The sequence below is a fragment of the Pan troglodytes genome, chromosome 19 (assembly GCF_028858775.2).
Source record: "Pan troglodytes isolate AG18354 chromosome 19, NHGRI_mPanTro3-v2.0_pri, whole genome shotgun sequence".
Taxonomy (NCBI): Eukaryota; Metazoa; Chordata; class Mammalia; order Primates; family Hominidae; genus Pan; species Pan troglodytes.
Genome location: NC_072417.2, coordinates 37,280,968 through 37,296,016, shown reverse-complemented (window position 1 = coordinate 37,296,016; position 15,049 = coordinate 37,280,968). Strand labels below are relative to the sequence as shown.

At 41.9% G+C, this 15,049-nt stretch overlaps 1 protein-coding gene and 1 non-coding gene across 2 annotated transcripts in view; both read right to left on the bottom strand.

The window, feature by feature from the left end:
• Positions 1–13,540, bottom strand: part of BLMH (bleomycin hydrolase) — a 43,965-nt gene extending 30,425 nt beyond the window's left edge. The window contains exons 1-6 of the mRNA XM_511383.7: positions 13,148–13,540; positions 12,652–12,849; positions 10,726–10,835; positions 9,167–9,308; positions 8,151–8,239; positions 6,723–6,815 (exon numbers count right to left, since the gene is read on the bottom strand). Coding sequence (XP_511383.3) covers positions 6,723–6,815; positions 8,151–8,239; positions 9,167–9,308; positions 10,726–10,835; positions 12,652–12,849; positions 13,148–13,160 — 645 coding nt within the window. The 5' untranslated portion in view covers positions 13,161–13,540. The remainder of the gene's footprint in view (positions 1–6,722; positions 6,816–8,150; positions 8,240–9,166; positions 9,309–10,725; positions 10,836–12,651; positions 12,850–13,147) is intronic.
• Positions 9,432–9,538, bottom strand: LOC112206119 (U6 spliceosomal RNA). Its single transcript, XR_002940327.1, has one exon. It is a non-coding gene; the product is annotated as a U6 spliceosomal RNA (small nuclear RNA).
• Positions 13,541–15,049: the final 1,509 nt, after the last annotated feature.

Below are 15,049 nucleotides of genomic sequence, written 5' to 3'. Positions count from 1 at the left end.
TTAAGAAATATTTACCGAACACATGACTTTTTTTGTGGGGAAGGGGGACAGAGCCTCACTCTGTCACCCAGGCTGGAATGCGGTGGCATGATCTCGGCTCGCTGCAACCTCTGCCTCCCAGATTCAAGCATTTCTCATGCCTCAGCCTCCCAAGTAGCAGTGATTACAGGCATGCACCACCATGCCTGGCTAATTTTTTGTATTTTCGGTAGAGACAGGGTTTTGCCATGTTGGCCAGGCTGGTCTTGAACTCCTGGCCTCAAGTGATCTGCCTGCCTCCCAGAGTGCTGGGATTATAAGCGTAAGCCGCCACATCCAGCCCCACATCTAGCCCCAAGCACTTTTGTCATTTCAAACCAAATTTAGAACCAATCTGATAAAGGGGGTGGACTTGGAATATGGGCTTTCCAAAATGCTGGAAAGCTGAAGGCAAAGATATACACGGCTCAATGACACCTGGCAACTGATTCTGCTTTTCCTCAACTCCTCAAACGAATAATGATGTGATCCTATTAATTCTAAATCTGGTTTAAAAAGAACAGAAGCAGTCAATGTTTCTAATTATTCCCTTAAATATAGATTACTGAGAAAGGTCCCCTAAAATTGTGATATGAGTCCCAGAGTATAAAGGGCAGCCTGCCCAAAATTGAGCTAAATTTTTTGATTGATGGAGACCCTTTGCTTGTCCCCTGGGGGCAGGTGTATGTCAAGGGAAGCTACACTGAGTGCATCTGTATTTGCCTCTTGGGGCCATTTGTCTTCTGATTAAGATTTTATATCTTTAGCTAATTAAATAGAGAATTTAAACTAACCTAAAACAATGTGGATTATATATAGTCCCTTTCTAGCAACCTATAACTAGAAAAACTGCAGCTGGTGCCAGAAAGGTCCAAGCCCTATTTCCAGTTTAAATATATTTCATAAGAAGGTGAATTATAAAGAAGGGTCCTACCTCTCAAGTCTCATTTTATAAAGGAGCTCCATTGCAACTGATCTCTAAAAATATTTTCAGGCCAGATGCAGTGGCTCATGCCTGTAATCCCAGCATGTTGGGAGGCTGAGGTGGGAGGATAACTTGAGCCTGGGAGGTTGAGGCTGCAGTGAGCTGTGATCGTAACACTGCACTCCAGCCTGGGCAACAGAGCAAGATACTATCTCAAAAAAATAAAAAAACAAATCTCCCTAGTGGAGAGATCTGTTTATTTTAAATGACTTGCTGAAGTGTAGCATGGTAAAAGAAACAGAATCAGGAGAGAAAGGTAAAAGAATGAGATATGAAATAAGGGGAAAGAATGTGTAGATCCCAATTTAAAGACAAATGATATGGGCCTTAGTTAATTCCCACGCCCATGACAGACATCAAGTGAGAGGAAGAAGGAAAGATGCAGCAGTTGAGAGTCAGTCATAAATCTTAGAAGCATGAGAACCTTCAACAGTTTTTAAGGCAGCTACAGGCAGACACAGAATGAAGGAGAGGTTAGAACAGTAAGGTAGTTCGAAGATAACAACCAAAGTGCTTGAAAGAGAGCAAAACTGCATATAATTCTTCCGCTTAAAAATCTTCCTGACTTCTCATTGCCTATTGAATTGGGGCAAACTCTCATGCTAGTATTCTAAGTTCTTATTATCTGTGTCTAATTTTACCTTTCCACTGTTAAGGCTAGAAGATTTCAGTGCTTGAAACCACTGCAGAAGAGACAGAATCTTAGTCTTCATTTGTATTTGCAATACTGGGTTTTTGAGAAAGTAGTACAGTAAAGTCTAAAGCACTGTAAAAATATTAGTTACTTCTACTGTATAAAAATGCAAAACCCTACAATCATTTACCCCAACTTCTTTTTATTTTTTTAAGAGACAGGGTGTCCCTCTGTCACCCAGGCTGGAGTGCAGGGGTGTAATCACAGCTCACTGCAGCCTTGAACTCCCGGGCTCAAGTGATCTTCTTGCCTCAGCCTACCATGTAGCTAGAATTACAGGCACGCATCACCATATCCAGCTAATTTTTTCATTTTCTTGTAGAGATGGGGTCTCTCTGTGTTGGCCAGGCTGGTCTCAAGTTCCTGTGCTCAAGTGATCCTCCTGCCTTGGCCTCCCAAGGCACTGGGATTATAGACATTAGCCACCATGCACAGCCTACCCCAACTTTTTTTAGTTTTACTGATGGAGAAAGTAGTCTCAAAGGTAAAACGACCTATTGATCAAAGAATAGAATGGTCATAAGAACACGAAATAAAGCAGTCACAGAAAACAGCTCAACTTTGAAAAAAGTTCAGTGCTGTGGGTAAATGAGCTAGTTATAGGAGAGAAGGAGTAAGGAACCTACCTTAGTGACTGTTTATTCACTGTTTATTCAAAGAGGAAGAAGAGAAGGGAAGACAGCTGTCTACTACTTTCTGGTAGGGAATGAAAGAAGGGCAAAGATCTGTGTTTTTGTTTGTTTGTTTGTTTTTAAAGTAAAACACCTAAGCAGGCAGAAAAGCAGATGCCTTCTGGAGGCATTAAATGTTTTCGGGCACAGAAAGACATAAAAAGGTACACTCTAAAAGTATGTGCACTTCTGTGATGTTAAAGGGAATGAACTCATATAGATGATAACTAATAGTTAAATAATGATCTTGAGATTACTTCTAGAGGTGTTTATATCAAAGAAAGAAACAGAAATGTGGACTATCTGGCCCCACCCCCACACCTACTAGATCAATCTGCATTTTAACAAGATCCCAAGGTGATTCATGTGCACATTAAAGTCTGATGGCACTACTTTAGACCACATCTATTCTTTCCCTCTTCCAAAACCTTGCTTCTTCAATTATTACTTCTCTCATTCACACCTGCTACCCTTTTCTACACATTGGTTCCCTCACACTGCCCTAATTGCCAAAAAGCCTTCTTTCCTATCTGTAAGTTCACCCTTCAAGATCCCAGGACGTTATCCCAATACTTTTCCTCGTCCTCCACATCCAATTCATCAGCAAGTCCTGACAGCTTCACTTCCAAAATATACCCTGAAAAATTTTTTGTTTCTGAGATGGGGTCTCGCTCTGTCACTCAAGCTGGAGTGCAGTGATGACAATCATAGCTCACTGCAGCCTGGAATTCCTGGGCACAAGTGATCCTCCACCTCAGCCTCCTCCTAGCATATGCCACCACATCTGAACATTTTATAAACTTGATGTTAAAAATATATTTTTTAATCGAAGATGTCTTTAAAATAAAAATACAGATAACTAGGTTCTATTCCAGGGAAACTGACTTTGTGGGTCTGGGACAAGTTAGGCCTATCCTATATATTGTTTTCAATAGCTGACAGCCACTGCTATAGAATTTCCTAAGTCAATCATAAAGGCTTCTTTTCCCTTTTTGTGGCACTGACAAATATTGGTTTTGGTCTTTGATTGACTGATCGACTGATTTTAGAAATGAGGTCTCACTATGTTGCCCAGGTAGCACTTGAACTCCTGGGTTTCTGGACTCAAGTGATCTGCCTTAGCCTCCCAAGTAGCTGGCACTACAAGTGTTACCACCATGCCTGGCTATGTTTTGCTTTTTAACAGACAAGGTTTTTTTTTTTTTTTTTTGAGACAGAGCCTTGCTCTGTCACCCAGGCTGGACTGCAGTGGCACAATTTTGGTCTCCGCCACCTGCGGGGTTCCGGTGATTCTTGTGTCTCAGCTGCCCAAGCAGCTGGCATTATAGGCATGCACCACCATGCCCAGATGTTTTTTTCGTATTTTAGTAGAGACGGAGTTTTGCCATGTTGGCCAGGCTGGTCTTGAACTCCTGGCCTCAAGTGATCCATCTGCCTTGACCTCCCAAAGTGCTGGGATTATAGGCATGAGCCACTGCGCCCAACTGAGAATACATTAATAATCTTAAGGGGATCTGCAGGCTAAAAAAATGGACACTGAGATAACATTGCAATAGAGGTAACTACACATCTCCAAAACAGATCTGCCTTGCCTGTCATCTCAACAAGCAGCCTGCGTCTCACTTCTCAGTAAGAATGCCTTTAGCATAAACACATTTTATTCAAAGCTATCTGAGCTTCACGGCTGTTGATTAAGCCATCATTTTGACTTGCCTACAAGGTTACACAAATCATAGGTACTAATTTGGGGCTTTAAAACTGCAGCTAGACTCTTCATTACCAAAGAGTCAGGTTCAATGAAAAGAAGTCATTTGGGGGATTGTAAAAATTTTAAAACCTTATACACAGGGCCAGGTATGGCGGCTCACACTTTATAATATGCACAATCTTTGGGAGGCTAAGGTGGGAGGACTGCTTGAGCCCAGGTGGTGGAGATCGGCCTGGGAAATATAGTGAGACTGAATCTCTACACAATTTTTTTAATAAATGAGCTGGGCATGGTGGCATGCACCTGTAGTCCCAGCTACTTGGGTGGCTGAAGCAGCATTTGAGCCCAGGAGTTGAAAGTTACAGTAAGCTATGACTGCGCCTCTGCACTCCAGCTTGGGCAACAAAGCGAGACTCTGTCTCTAAGGGGGAAAAAACCCTTACACACAGAATTCTGTAGTAAATAGTTTAGGTAGAATCATTAAGTAAATAATCCTATAAAACATTCATACTCAGGATTTGGTAAAGTTGGATCTACTATTTCTCTGAGGCAGGAGTAGGGGAGGAAAAAAATATGTGAAACATATCTGCCCTAATTCTTACCAGCCAATTACCATGCTCTACCAATGATGAGGACATCAATCTTAGACACATCATTAGTTCAAAGATCATTAAAGCAAACATCAAAAGCCAAAAGGATGCTTATTATCTACAGCAAGTATTATCTGGGCCCTTTTCCACAACTGTTTGCAGAACCTTCATTCCTACTATACCTCCATCTTTTTTTTTTTTTTTTTTTGGAGACGGAGTCTCACTCTGTCGCCAGGCTGGAGTACAGCGGCACAATCTCGGCTCACGGCAAGCTCTGCCTCCTGGATTCAAGTGATTCCCCTGCCTCAGCCTCCCGAGTAGCTAGGACTACAGGCGCACACCACCACGCCCAGCTAATTATTTGTATTTTAGTAGAGACGGGGTTTCACCATGTTGGTCAGGATGGTCTTGATCTCCTGACCTTATGATCCGCCCACCTTGGCCTCCCAAAGTGCTGAGACTGCAGGCATGAGCCACCGTGCCTGGCTCCCACCATCTTAATCTAACCCTAAATAAAGGCAAATTATGTAGCAGATATAGCCTCTGCAAGACAGTCATTCCAAGCAAGAAGGGAAGAAGTAACATTTACAGCACTCCTGCTACGTGCCAGGCACTATGCCTTGCATGCTTACATTTAATCCTTGATTCCCCAAAAATCCAATAAGGAAAACATTTCAGATCCTGACTGAATCTCAGACAGGTTAAGTAACTTACCTAGGATCACAGACTGTTAAGTAAAAGAGTCAGAATTTAAACCCATGTATGTCTGACTCCAAAGCCTATTTTTTCCTACTATACTAAGATGCCTCTCTTCTGTAAGAATTTAAGAGATAAAAATGAGATTATTTAAATGCATTTGGTAAATGAAATTTCTGCATTCGTCCACTCAACAAATACTTAAGAAACAGCTATTGTGCCAAGCACTAGGCTAGACATGTTAAATATGAACTGAGCCTTTAGAGCTTAAGGAACTTGTCCCAGGATATAAAGTAATGAGAAGACTAGAGCTCAGATAGCCTGACTTCAGAGATTACACACTCCACTACTCCACTATGCTGCATCTCTAAGATTTAAAGGAAAACACGAGTGAAGCATTAGTGTTTTCCATCGCAGTGAAAAAAAGTAGGCCATTTTAACTCCATACAGTCTTGAAAGGAAGCCTAATAAAGGGCCTACTGGCTGACAAACGGAAACATTTATTCTTTCCTCAAACCAATTGCAGTTTTATGCATATTCATTCTGGACATGGATAGTATTAATAATAAAGTTTCTTAACTGTCTTGATCATAAATAATATTACCACCTCATATTTTAGTGCTTTTTACATTTTCCAAAATGTTTTTACATACATTAACAAATATAACCATCAATAGCTCCGTCTTTATTTCTACAGAAAGAAGCCAAATGTTCTGGCATCGATCCAACATCCCTTACATCTCTGCCTTTCTAGCTTAATTTGCTACCCATCATACTGAAAAAAGTTATGTTTCAGCCACATGATTCCCTGAAGGTTCTATCTTTGTTTATGGCACTGTTCATACAATTCCTTTCGCCTAGAATGGTCTTGTTATCTACCTGGTAAATTCTGACTACTCTTTCAAGAGCTATCTTCCCTATGAAAGCTTCAGCTCACTGAGCTAGTCACTCCCTCCTCTATGACCACCAAATCAGTTTTTACACATCTAGCATAGGATTTATCATCATTATAGATGTGTTTTCTTTTTCCCAAGAGACTGAGCTCTTTAAGAGCAGTGACTATGTCTTTCTCATCTGTTTCCTCAGTGCCAAACTCATAGAAGGTATTTAATATTTATGAAATGATAAAAGAATGATTATACAGACCACTAAACTAGGAATTAGAAAATCCAAGTCCAAGTCCTACACTAAAAGGCAAAGTAAGTTTTAAGCTCAGTTTTTTCAGTGTAAAATAAGTAATTTTCAATTCAATTAAACATTCGTTGCCATGACTAAAGCTTCCTAATCATTAGTTTAACAGATGGGAATATTCTGAGAGTTCCTTAGAGGGGTCACAAAAAAATCCAAATTTTGTTATTACCTCCTCCATCATGACGTCCTGTGTGGCCGAGATTTCTCCTTTGGTTGCTCCACTGTGTACCAGGTTCCGCAGTCGTATACAGAATTCTCTCATCTATGACAGAAACTTATTCAGCACTCCAACAGTTACCCGGATTCAATTGTAAGTGACTCTCATAGACCAACGCAAGTTCTATTTTGAGGTATAACTCAGGCCAGACCCATGACAGAGTTCATAAAGGCAAATGTGTTTTTCTTCAACTTGTCCACTTAAACACATAGCTAAAAATGCTTTCCATAAGGAGAAAAGGCATAAATTACTCCTCCAAAATACTAGATGGAACTGCTCCTTCTCTGCAAACATCGCATAAAGGTGTTTTATGTGTCTGGGCATGGGGAAAACATGTGATCACATAATGCCTATCACTCAGAAAAAGCAGGAGACAAGATAATTATGCCACTATGTTACTCTCATAGATTTTTACTTAGAATTTCAATAGCTGTCCATTTCTCCTTCTCTGCCGGCTGACTATGACTATGGTTATGCCAGCCCCCAATAAAATATTCATTTTTTCATTTCATTTTTTCACCAAGATAAAGGTGAGTCTGAAATTTAACCACAGTGCTAAAGAGGATGTTGCTCTGACTTCAAATGGAATCAAATGCCATACTATTAATGATCTTTTAGCCTTTGGATAAGAATCCCCAGCGTTTCCAGGGTGGAAAATAGTCTACTTCTAATGTTGGGGAGACACACCTATAGTTTATTTTAAAATGTAATCTTTCTCCCAGGGAGATGAAAAATCCAATTTCAGCCTCATGGATTAGGACAGCAGATTCTGGCAACTCCCAGTTCTCAAAAACCATGCCTGGCTAGCAAAGCAGCATCCTTGTAGGAATTATAACTCTCCTAGGGAAAACTGGTTATGTAGAGAAGACACAATGATTCATTAAGATAACTAAAGCAAATAAAAAGCAGTTCAATAACTACAACAAATCTTTAGTGGGTGGATAAACCACATTGATGTGGTCTGGGGAAGTCTCAGAACACAGCACACTCTTTAAGGGAATCTTGCGAATAGCTCTTTTTGGTTTTACTAGCACATAAAGCAGTTCTAGCCCACCTCCACTAGAACCAAGTGAGAGACACAGCACCCTGTGTGCTTGTGGCCAATATTAATTGGACATGGGACTTTATTTCCTAACTATCCCCCTAAGAAAACATTAACATCAACAGAAATAAAAGTGGAAGTTTTTTAAAAGGAAAAACCCTCTAATATTAATTATTTTTAAAGTTATTAAGTGGCTACATTGCTTTTGACAGACATTGACATTGGTAGTTATCTTGTACACAAACTGTATACACTGAGATACCCAGGAACCCCTTTTAAAAAATAAGTTTGAAGGAAAGTACACTAAACTCAATCCCACCCTGCTTCATATATTGTACCTTGTGATTCAGAATATCATTCATCCTTCTGGTTGCCTCTGTTGTATAAGATTCAGGGAAGCATTTCTTAGGGATAACACCATATTTTTCTAAAAGAAAACAAATTCTAGTGTTAAAGAAGGTAAAAAATTAGAAACCCTGGCAAAAATAGTGATTGTTTCAAAAAATAGGTGATATTTTGCTGGCTTACTTCAGAAAATCTTATACTTCATATTATGAAGCAGGGTTTTTTGTTTTTTGCTTTTTGTTTTTGACAGAGTTTTGCTCTGTCACTCAGGCTGCAGTGCTGTGACACGATCCTGGCCCACTGCAGCCTTGAACTCCCAGGCTTGGCCTCCTGAGTAGCGGCAACTATGGTGCATGATACCATGTGCAGCTATTTGTTTTATTTTCTGTAGAGACAGGGTCTCACTATGTTACCCAGGCTGGTACTGAGCTCCTGGGCTTGAGCAATCCTCCTGCCCTGGTCTCCCAAAGTGCTAGGATTACATGCCTGAGCCACCTTACCCAGCCTAAGTAGGTTTTTAATGTGCATATTTATCTGTCTATGTTATCCTTTTTATCTACTATACTTTGTCACTTCTCAGCCTTTCGGTCAAGCTCAAGTGTATCTATCATACTTTTGTAAAGTGCATCTATCATACTTTTGTAAAGTGCTCAGCATGATGAGATTTCCCCAAAAGATGTTTTGAAGACATTTTAACACAGCTACAGTTTTAATGTGTTTCCTGATTACATCAATGGAGAAGAAAACAATTTTTTCATGGAAAATTAGTTCTCCTTAATACTACCTTTTCTTCTCCAACCCATCCTTCACAGTAGCTCTCTCCTTAATCCTCATTTAAGAAGGCACTTTATAGGTGAGAATGTGAACTAAAGGTCCTTAGAAATAACTATATATCCTTCTTGGAGACCAATTCTACTCTGTACACAACCACCAAAGAATTGGCCCATGCCTAACTACAGGCTTACTTAATCATGCTGAGTTTCAGTTCCATTAAAGAAAGAACTTTTACCAACAATATTAACAAGCATATCCCATTGGCCACCATCATTTGCAGGGTTCATAAGCAAAAACTGCACCAGCCTCCCATCCTCAGGCTCCTTTCTCTGGGCTGTGTCCACAAAAGCACTCAAGAAGAAATAACAGCGTTCAACCTAAAGAGTAAAGAAAGTTAAATAACATTAAAAGAAAAAAGTGTCAATAATTTTATTGGCATTATCAACAGAATGGGAGTCTTGGAATTACCATGGAATCAACATAATAGTTTTTTTTCTTTTTAAAAACATGAAACCTTCATGAATTTGCATGTCATCCTTGTATAGAGGCCATGCTAATCTTTTCTGTATCACCCCAGTTTGGGGACTTACGATGCTGAAACAAGCACCATAATAAGTATTTTTAAACTAAAATTGGTAAATAAACATCAGTATCTGACTTCATCAGAATATCTGAAGTTTCTTCTTTTACCTGTGTATGTATCCCAATATATTGTGTATATGTGTACAGTGTTTACATTCCAATGCTAAAACAAAACATTTAATGAACACCTATGTAATATATATTTTATTTACTTATTTATTTTTAGACAGGGTCATGCTCTGTTGCCTAGGCTGGAGTGCAGTGGTGCAATCTCACTGCAGCCTCAACCTCCTGAGCTCAAGCAATCCTCCTACCTCAGCCTCCTGAGTAGCTGGGAGGACAGGTGTGCACCACGCGTGGCTAATTTTTGTATTTTTTGTAGAGACGGGGTTTCGCCAGGTCCAGACTGGTCTCGAATTCCTGGGCTCAAGCAATCCTCTCACCTCAGCCTCCCAAAGTGCAGGGATTACAGGCATGAGCCACCAAACCAGGTCAGTAATATACATTTTGAAGATTAGGAAATGGAATATGGCCAGGAGTGGTGGCTCACACCTGTGATCCCAGCACTTTGGGAGGCCAAGGCAGGCAGATCACTTGAGGTCAGGAGTTCGAGACCAGTCTGACCAACACGGTGAAATGCCCTGTCTCTCCTAAAATTAGCTGGGCATGGTGGCATGTGCCTGTGATTCCAGCTACTTGGGAGGCTGAGTTGAGAGGATGGCTTGAACCCGGGAGGCAGAGGTTACAGTGAGCCGAGACTGTGCCACAGCCCTCTAGCCCGGGTGGCAGGGTGAGACTGTCTCAAAAAAATAAACAAACAAATAAACAATCAAATAAAATTATTTACTGTTTTTCAGACAAGTTCTTGAGAGGGAAATTAGGTCCTAGAAAAGAACAAATAACCTAAAAAGATGTTAAAAAGGGAGATATATTGAATTGAATATTGAATATAAAATTTAAAATTTTAAATAGACAAGCAAGCAGTAAGATGAGTCAGTAAACTTATTTCATTGCAAAAAAAATGGCCACCTACCAACCAAAAACAGTTCTGCCTTTGAAAGAGTCAACTTTTGATACTCTGGAAGTCAGAATAAAAGGTGTCTCACCTATTATGAAAGGGCAGGCTATAACTGGAAAAGCAACAAAAGAAGAGGCAGTCCCTACCAAGGCTGATATCAATACAAAAAGAATCTTGCCAGATCTGTCCCATACCTTGTCCCAAAAAAACAGGTAAGATTGGCTAAACTCAAATTCTTCAATATTTAACTTTTTCATGAATGGAAGCCTCATAACATTCAGACAAGAAAAGATCCAGCATCGCCCTGAAACAAGAAAGCACATCAAGAAATTATGAGGGTTCACATAGACTGCACTGCTCCAACTGCATTTCCCACCAATGAACTCATGACACGATCTGGACAATTCAGAAAGAGTAAATCAGAAAGAGCAGAAAGATTAAAAACAAAACAAGAAAGGTGGTAATTATTATTAGCAATATATATGCAAAGGTTTAATATCTTTAACACAAAAACACTCTTTACGTATCAAATAAAGAATCCATTTTTCAGAGTAATGCCTTCTCCAAATTGTACTCTACTTCAAAATAAATTAACTGAGAGCGCCATTAGAAAAGTCTTTTAAGGTCTTAAATACAGGGAAATTATCTCTTAATTCTGAGGGAAAAACTTTGACTTGTGTTGGGTATAACCTTTTTACTAATATGAAAATATGTTTATAATATATTGGTAAGTGAAAAAGATAGGTAGCTTACATAACAATGTATAAGGTATCAATGCATATTAAACACTATTAAACACACACACCACACAAAACTTGACAAATATACAGGAAAAATATTTACTTGGTATTTGCAAATATTCTACATTAAACAAAAATAATTTTGTAACAAGAAGAAAACTCTAGTTAACTATAGTGTTTTATGAAAGTCACTAGTGCCTATTAGTTCGTCTTTACCTTACATTTACCTGTATGTCACCTCTCTTCTATATGCTATATATTTCTAGTAGAGGGGATCTGGATGCACTGGTGATGTGAAAACTGCATGAAAATAAACTACACAACTCACATGCTATTTGGATCTTTTGTATGTAAAAGTGACACTGCAAAATGTGTAAGACCTGACCTGTTCCCTAACGGGTCACTGCAATCTAAACTATGTAGGACCACTGTGACATTACTAACTGGATCATCTGTAGCCTGAGAGCCCACACCACTCCAAGCACTTTCTTCTAAAGCAAAACATTAATTATTGTAAGGTCTTGACTTTTTCCTTAACATTTAAAAAATCAACTTTATTCAGGTATAATGTACATACAATAAAATGTACTCACGTTAAATGTGTGCTTTGTGAGTTCTAACCGACTCTAAACAAGCACTGATGTGCTTCCTGTCCATATAGATAGACTGGGGGGTCGTTTTTAAGTACAGAAAGACTTTTAAAAATCCGTTTAGTACAATTTTGTTGTGAGAATGTGCTCCTTATTTAGATTGCTGGATATCCAATCTTTCACTATACCTGTTTTTTCTGAGAGTGGTGCTAGAAAGCAGATAGCAAAACGAGACTTCTTGACCAGCAAGGCATGAGAACAGAACTTTTTTCTGTATTACAAACTGATCTACTGGTGGGAACTGAGCCCATCAGCACATTAGCTTCAGTTGTAACCAAGAAGCATATTTAAAAGTAACATCTGATGACATTTTAATGTAATTACATTGTGTCTTTTCTATTTCATAGTATAGGGCCTTCAGGGCATTTCTGGGGAGTCCTCCAAAGATATGAACATTTTCACATGTTCTGTTTTGTGACCAAGACCATACATCTCCAAGACACGGGCTACAAACCACATAGCATTGGAACATAATATAGTCAATAACACTCAAACGTATACTCATGGACATGTCACTTTTGTACTCTAACCGCATGTACTAACAAGCCACAGAACAGCAAAACAAACCACATGGGTAATGTTCTTAGACCTGCCTGTACCTGTGCCTCATTCTTTACGAATTTACGACCAGTTCTTTCAGTACGAATTTAAGACCACTCTTAAATAAGACACCAAAATGGGACGCTGTCAGGAAGGTCAAGGAAAGTATGGGAGAAGTGGAAGCCCACACCTGAGCTCTTCTGGTTGGTGATTGGCTTGCCCTCCTGGGGCACGGCGTGCTGGAACACATGCTGCGCGCGCTGCACCGTGGCCCGCTTCAGACAGATGTCCAGCAGGTCGTGGGTGGTCCCGACATTCTGGGCAAGTACGAACTGGGGGTCGGAATTCAGTTTCTGTATCACAGCAGCTACCTTCTCCGAATTCAGTCCTGTTGGGAGACCAAACAGGATTTTAACGCAAAAAGAGGGGGAAAGGGCTGATCTGGGGCTCCCGCGTCCCGAATCTAACTTCGTAAGCGCATCCTGGGGTGCCCGCTGCAGCGGGGAAACCCATAAGCGGCATCCTCCTCCAAGGAGCTGTCTCCCTCCAGGCCGATCCAGCCTGCCCCGAAAGCTCCCTCCCCGCCATCGCCAAGGGTCCCAGCCCCCGGCCTTCCCCGCCGCCGGGCCTCACGGGGACCGCGGAGCTCCTCCAGAGGACCGCGGCGGGGGACGGCGGCACCTCACCCGAGCTGCTCATGGCGCCCACGCTGCCCGGCGGGGTAACGGTGGCTTCCAGGGTCCTTGGGCGAGCGCCGGGATTGCGCTGCGGCTCGCTGCCTAGGGGGCCCGACCTGTCTCTCGCACCCGGAGCGCCGGAAAAAGGAAACCGGCTCGGCGGCGGCGGCGGCGGCGGCGGGGAGGCTGAGGCCGGGAGAAACGGGGTCCGCGGAGGGACAAAACTCCCCCCTCGCGTTGCTGAGTCAGCGCCGTCGGGGCTGGCCCCGCCCGGGGGAGGGCCGACGGGGGCGGCCTAGCTGACGCGCTGGGTCCGCCAGCGCCCGGGGGCTGAGGCCGCGCCTGCCCCCGCGCAGGACCGCACAGATGGTCTGCGCGCCAGGGCGGCGCCGGCGCCTTCTCCCCCTGGGTTCCCGCCTCCGGGCCGCGCGGGCGCCCTCCCGGGATCAGGCCCGCTCCAAGGAGGGAGGCTGACGGGTTCCCTGTGGGCCCAGACCCCAAGTACTCTAGCATCGGGGAATCGTCCCCAGGAAGCCTTGTGAGAAGCCAAAAGGGAGCTCGAGGCGGGAGGGAGGAGCTGAGAGGTCCCATAATTAAGCGTCGGGCTTAGGACGGGTCGATATGTCACAAGGAATGCACCCGAAGGCTCTTCCTATAGGCTTCGTTTGCTGACCAATCACTGCATTCTCAATGGCAACTTGTTGCTTGGATTCTCATCAGAAGCAAATAATTGTCTTTGAGGGGAAATGGGAACCAAGCTCTTCCCCACCCACTCCAAAGCTACTACCAGAGTTCTACAAATAGACATCTGCTCATTTCAAGAACACTACCCATCTGGTCTTCACGGAGTCCACGAGTGGCTCCTGTATAGTCCAGCATGTCCCGTTGGGTTTAACTCAGGAGGATGACAGAGGCTAGCCGTATGCATCAATATTGTTTCGCCGAGTTCTCTACAAAACTAACTGATGCTCCCCCTCTAGGCTTTCAAGATAACTCAACAGTTTCCCAAAGTTTTGAGATTGTAAAAACCTTGTTTTTGTTGATTCCGTGTTTCATGCCCTGAAATCTCAGCCCTTAGTAAGATGCTGGGATAGAACCCACAGAGGGTAAAACAAAAACACTGAAACCCTGTATCTGCTATTCAAAACGATGAGGTTGTGTGTGTGTGTGTGTGTGTGTGTGTGTGTGTGTGTGTGTAACCTAGCATCTAGGTCTTCTTAGATTGAAAATCATCACAGTTCTAAGGAACTCTGATATCTGGAAAAATCCATACTCAGGCACCAATCAGTCATTTGAGAAAGCACAGTTTCTATGTCCCTAGAGAGACTCGGCTAAAAATTGGGGCTATAACATAGCAACTATCTTAAGTGGGCCCATCAACCATCCTATTCTGAGGTTCTTTCAATATCTGAAAAAGAAGAGGCTGAAAATTATACAGAACGAAATCACTGGTCCTTTCACAAAATGATGTTCAAGCATCCTGCCCAATTCAAGTCATAAATTTGTATTCAGTATCTAACATGTACTAGGCACTGGACAAACTGCTGATGACATAGAGACGAACAAAGCTTAATCTTGCCGTTAAGAAACTCAATGTAGTAGGAAAGAGATGCAAAACAACTTTTAGACTATCTGTAGTAGCATACCAGTAGTGCTGTAGACTGTAGAAGCAATGAGGAGAGCACTGTCAATTAGGGCCAAAGGGTGCCTGAAAATAGAAGTGACAAGAGAGCATGATCTTGAAGAGTGGATGAGATTTTTACAAGTCAAAGAACAGGAGAAGGGCATTCAAGGCACCAGCGAAGGCGCAGTGAATAAAATCATGTTCAAGAAAGGGTGCATCATAATCGGATGTGGCTAAGAGCAAGGCATGTTTTGGGAGCAGAGGCAAGGTGTAGGACTGGAAAAGTT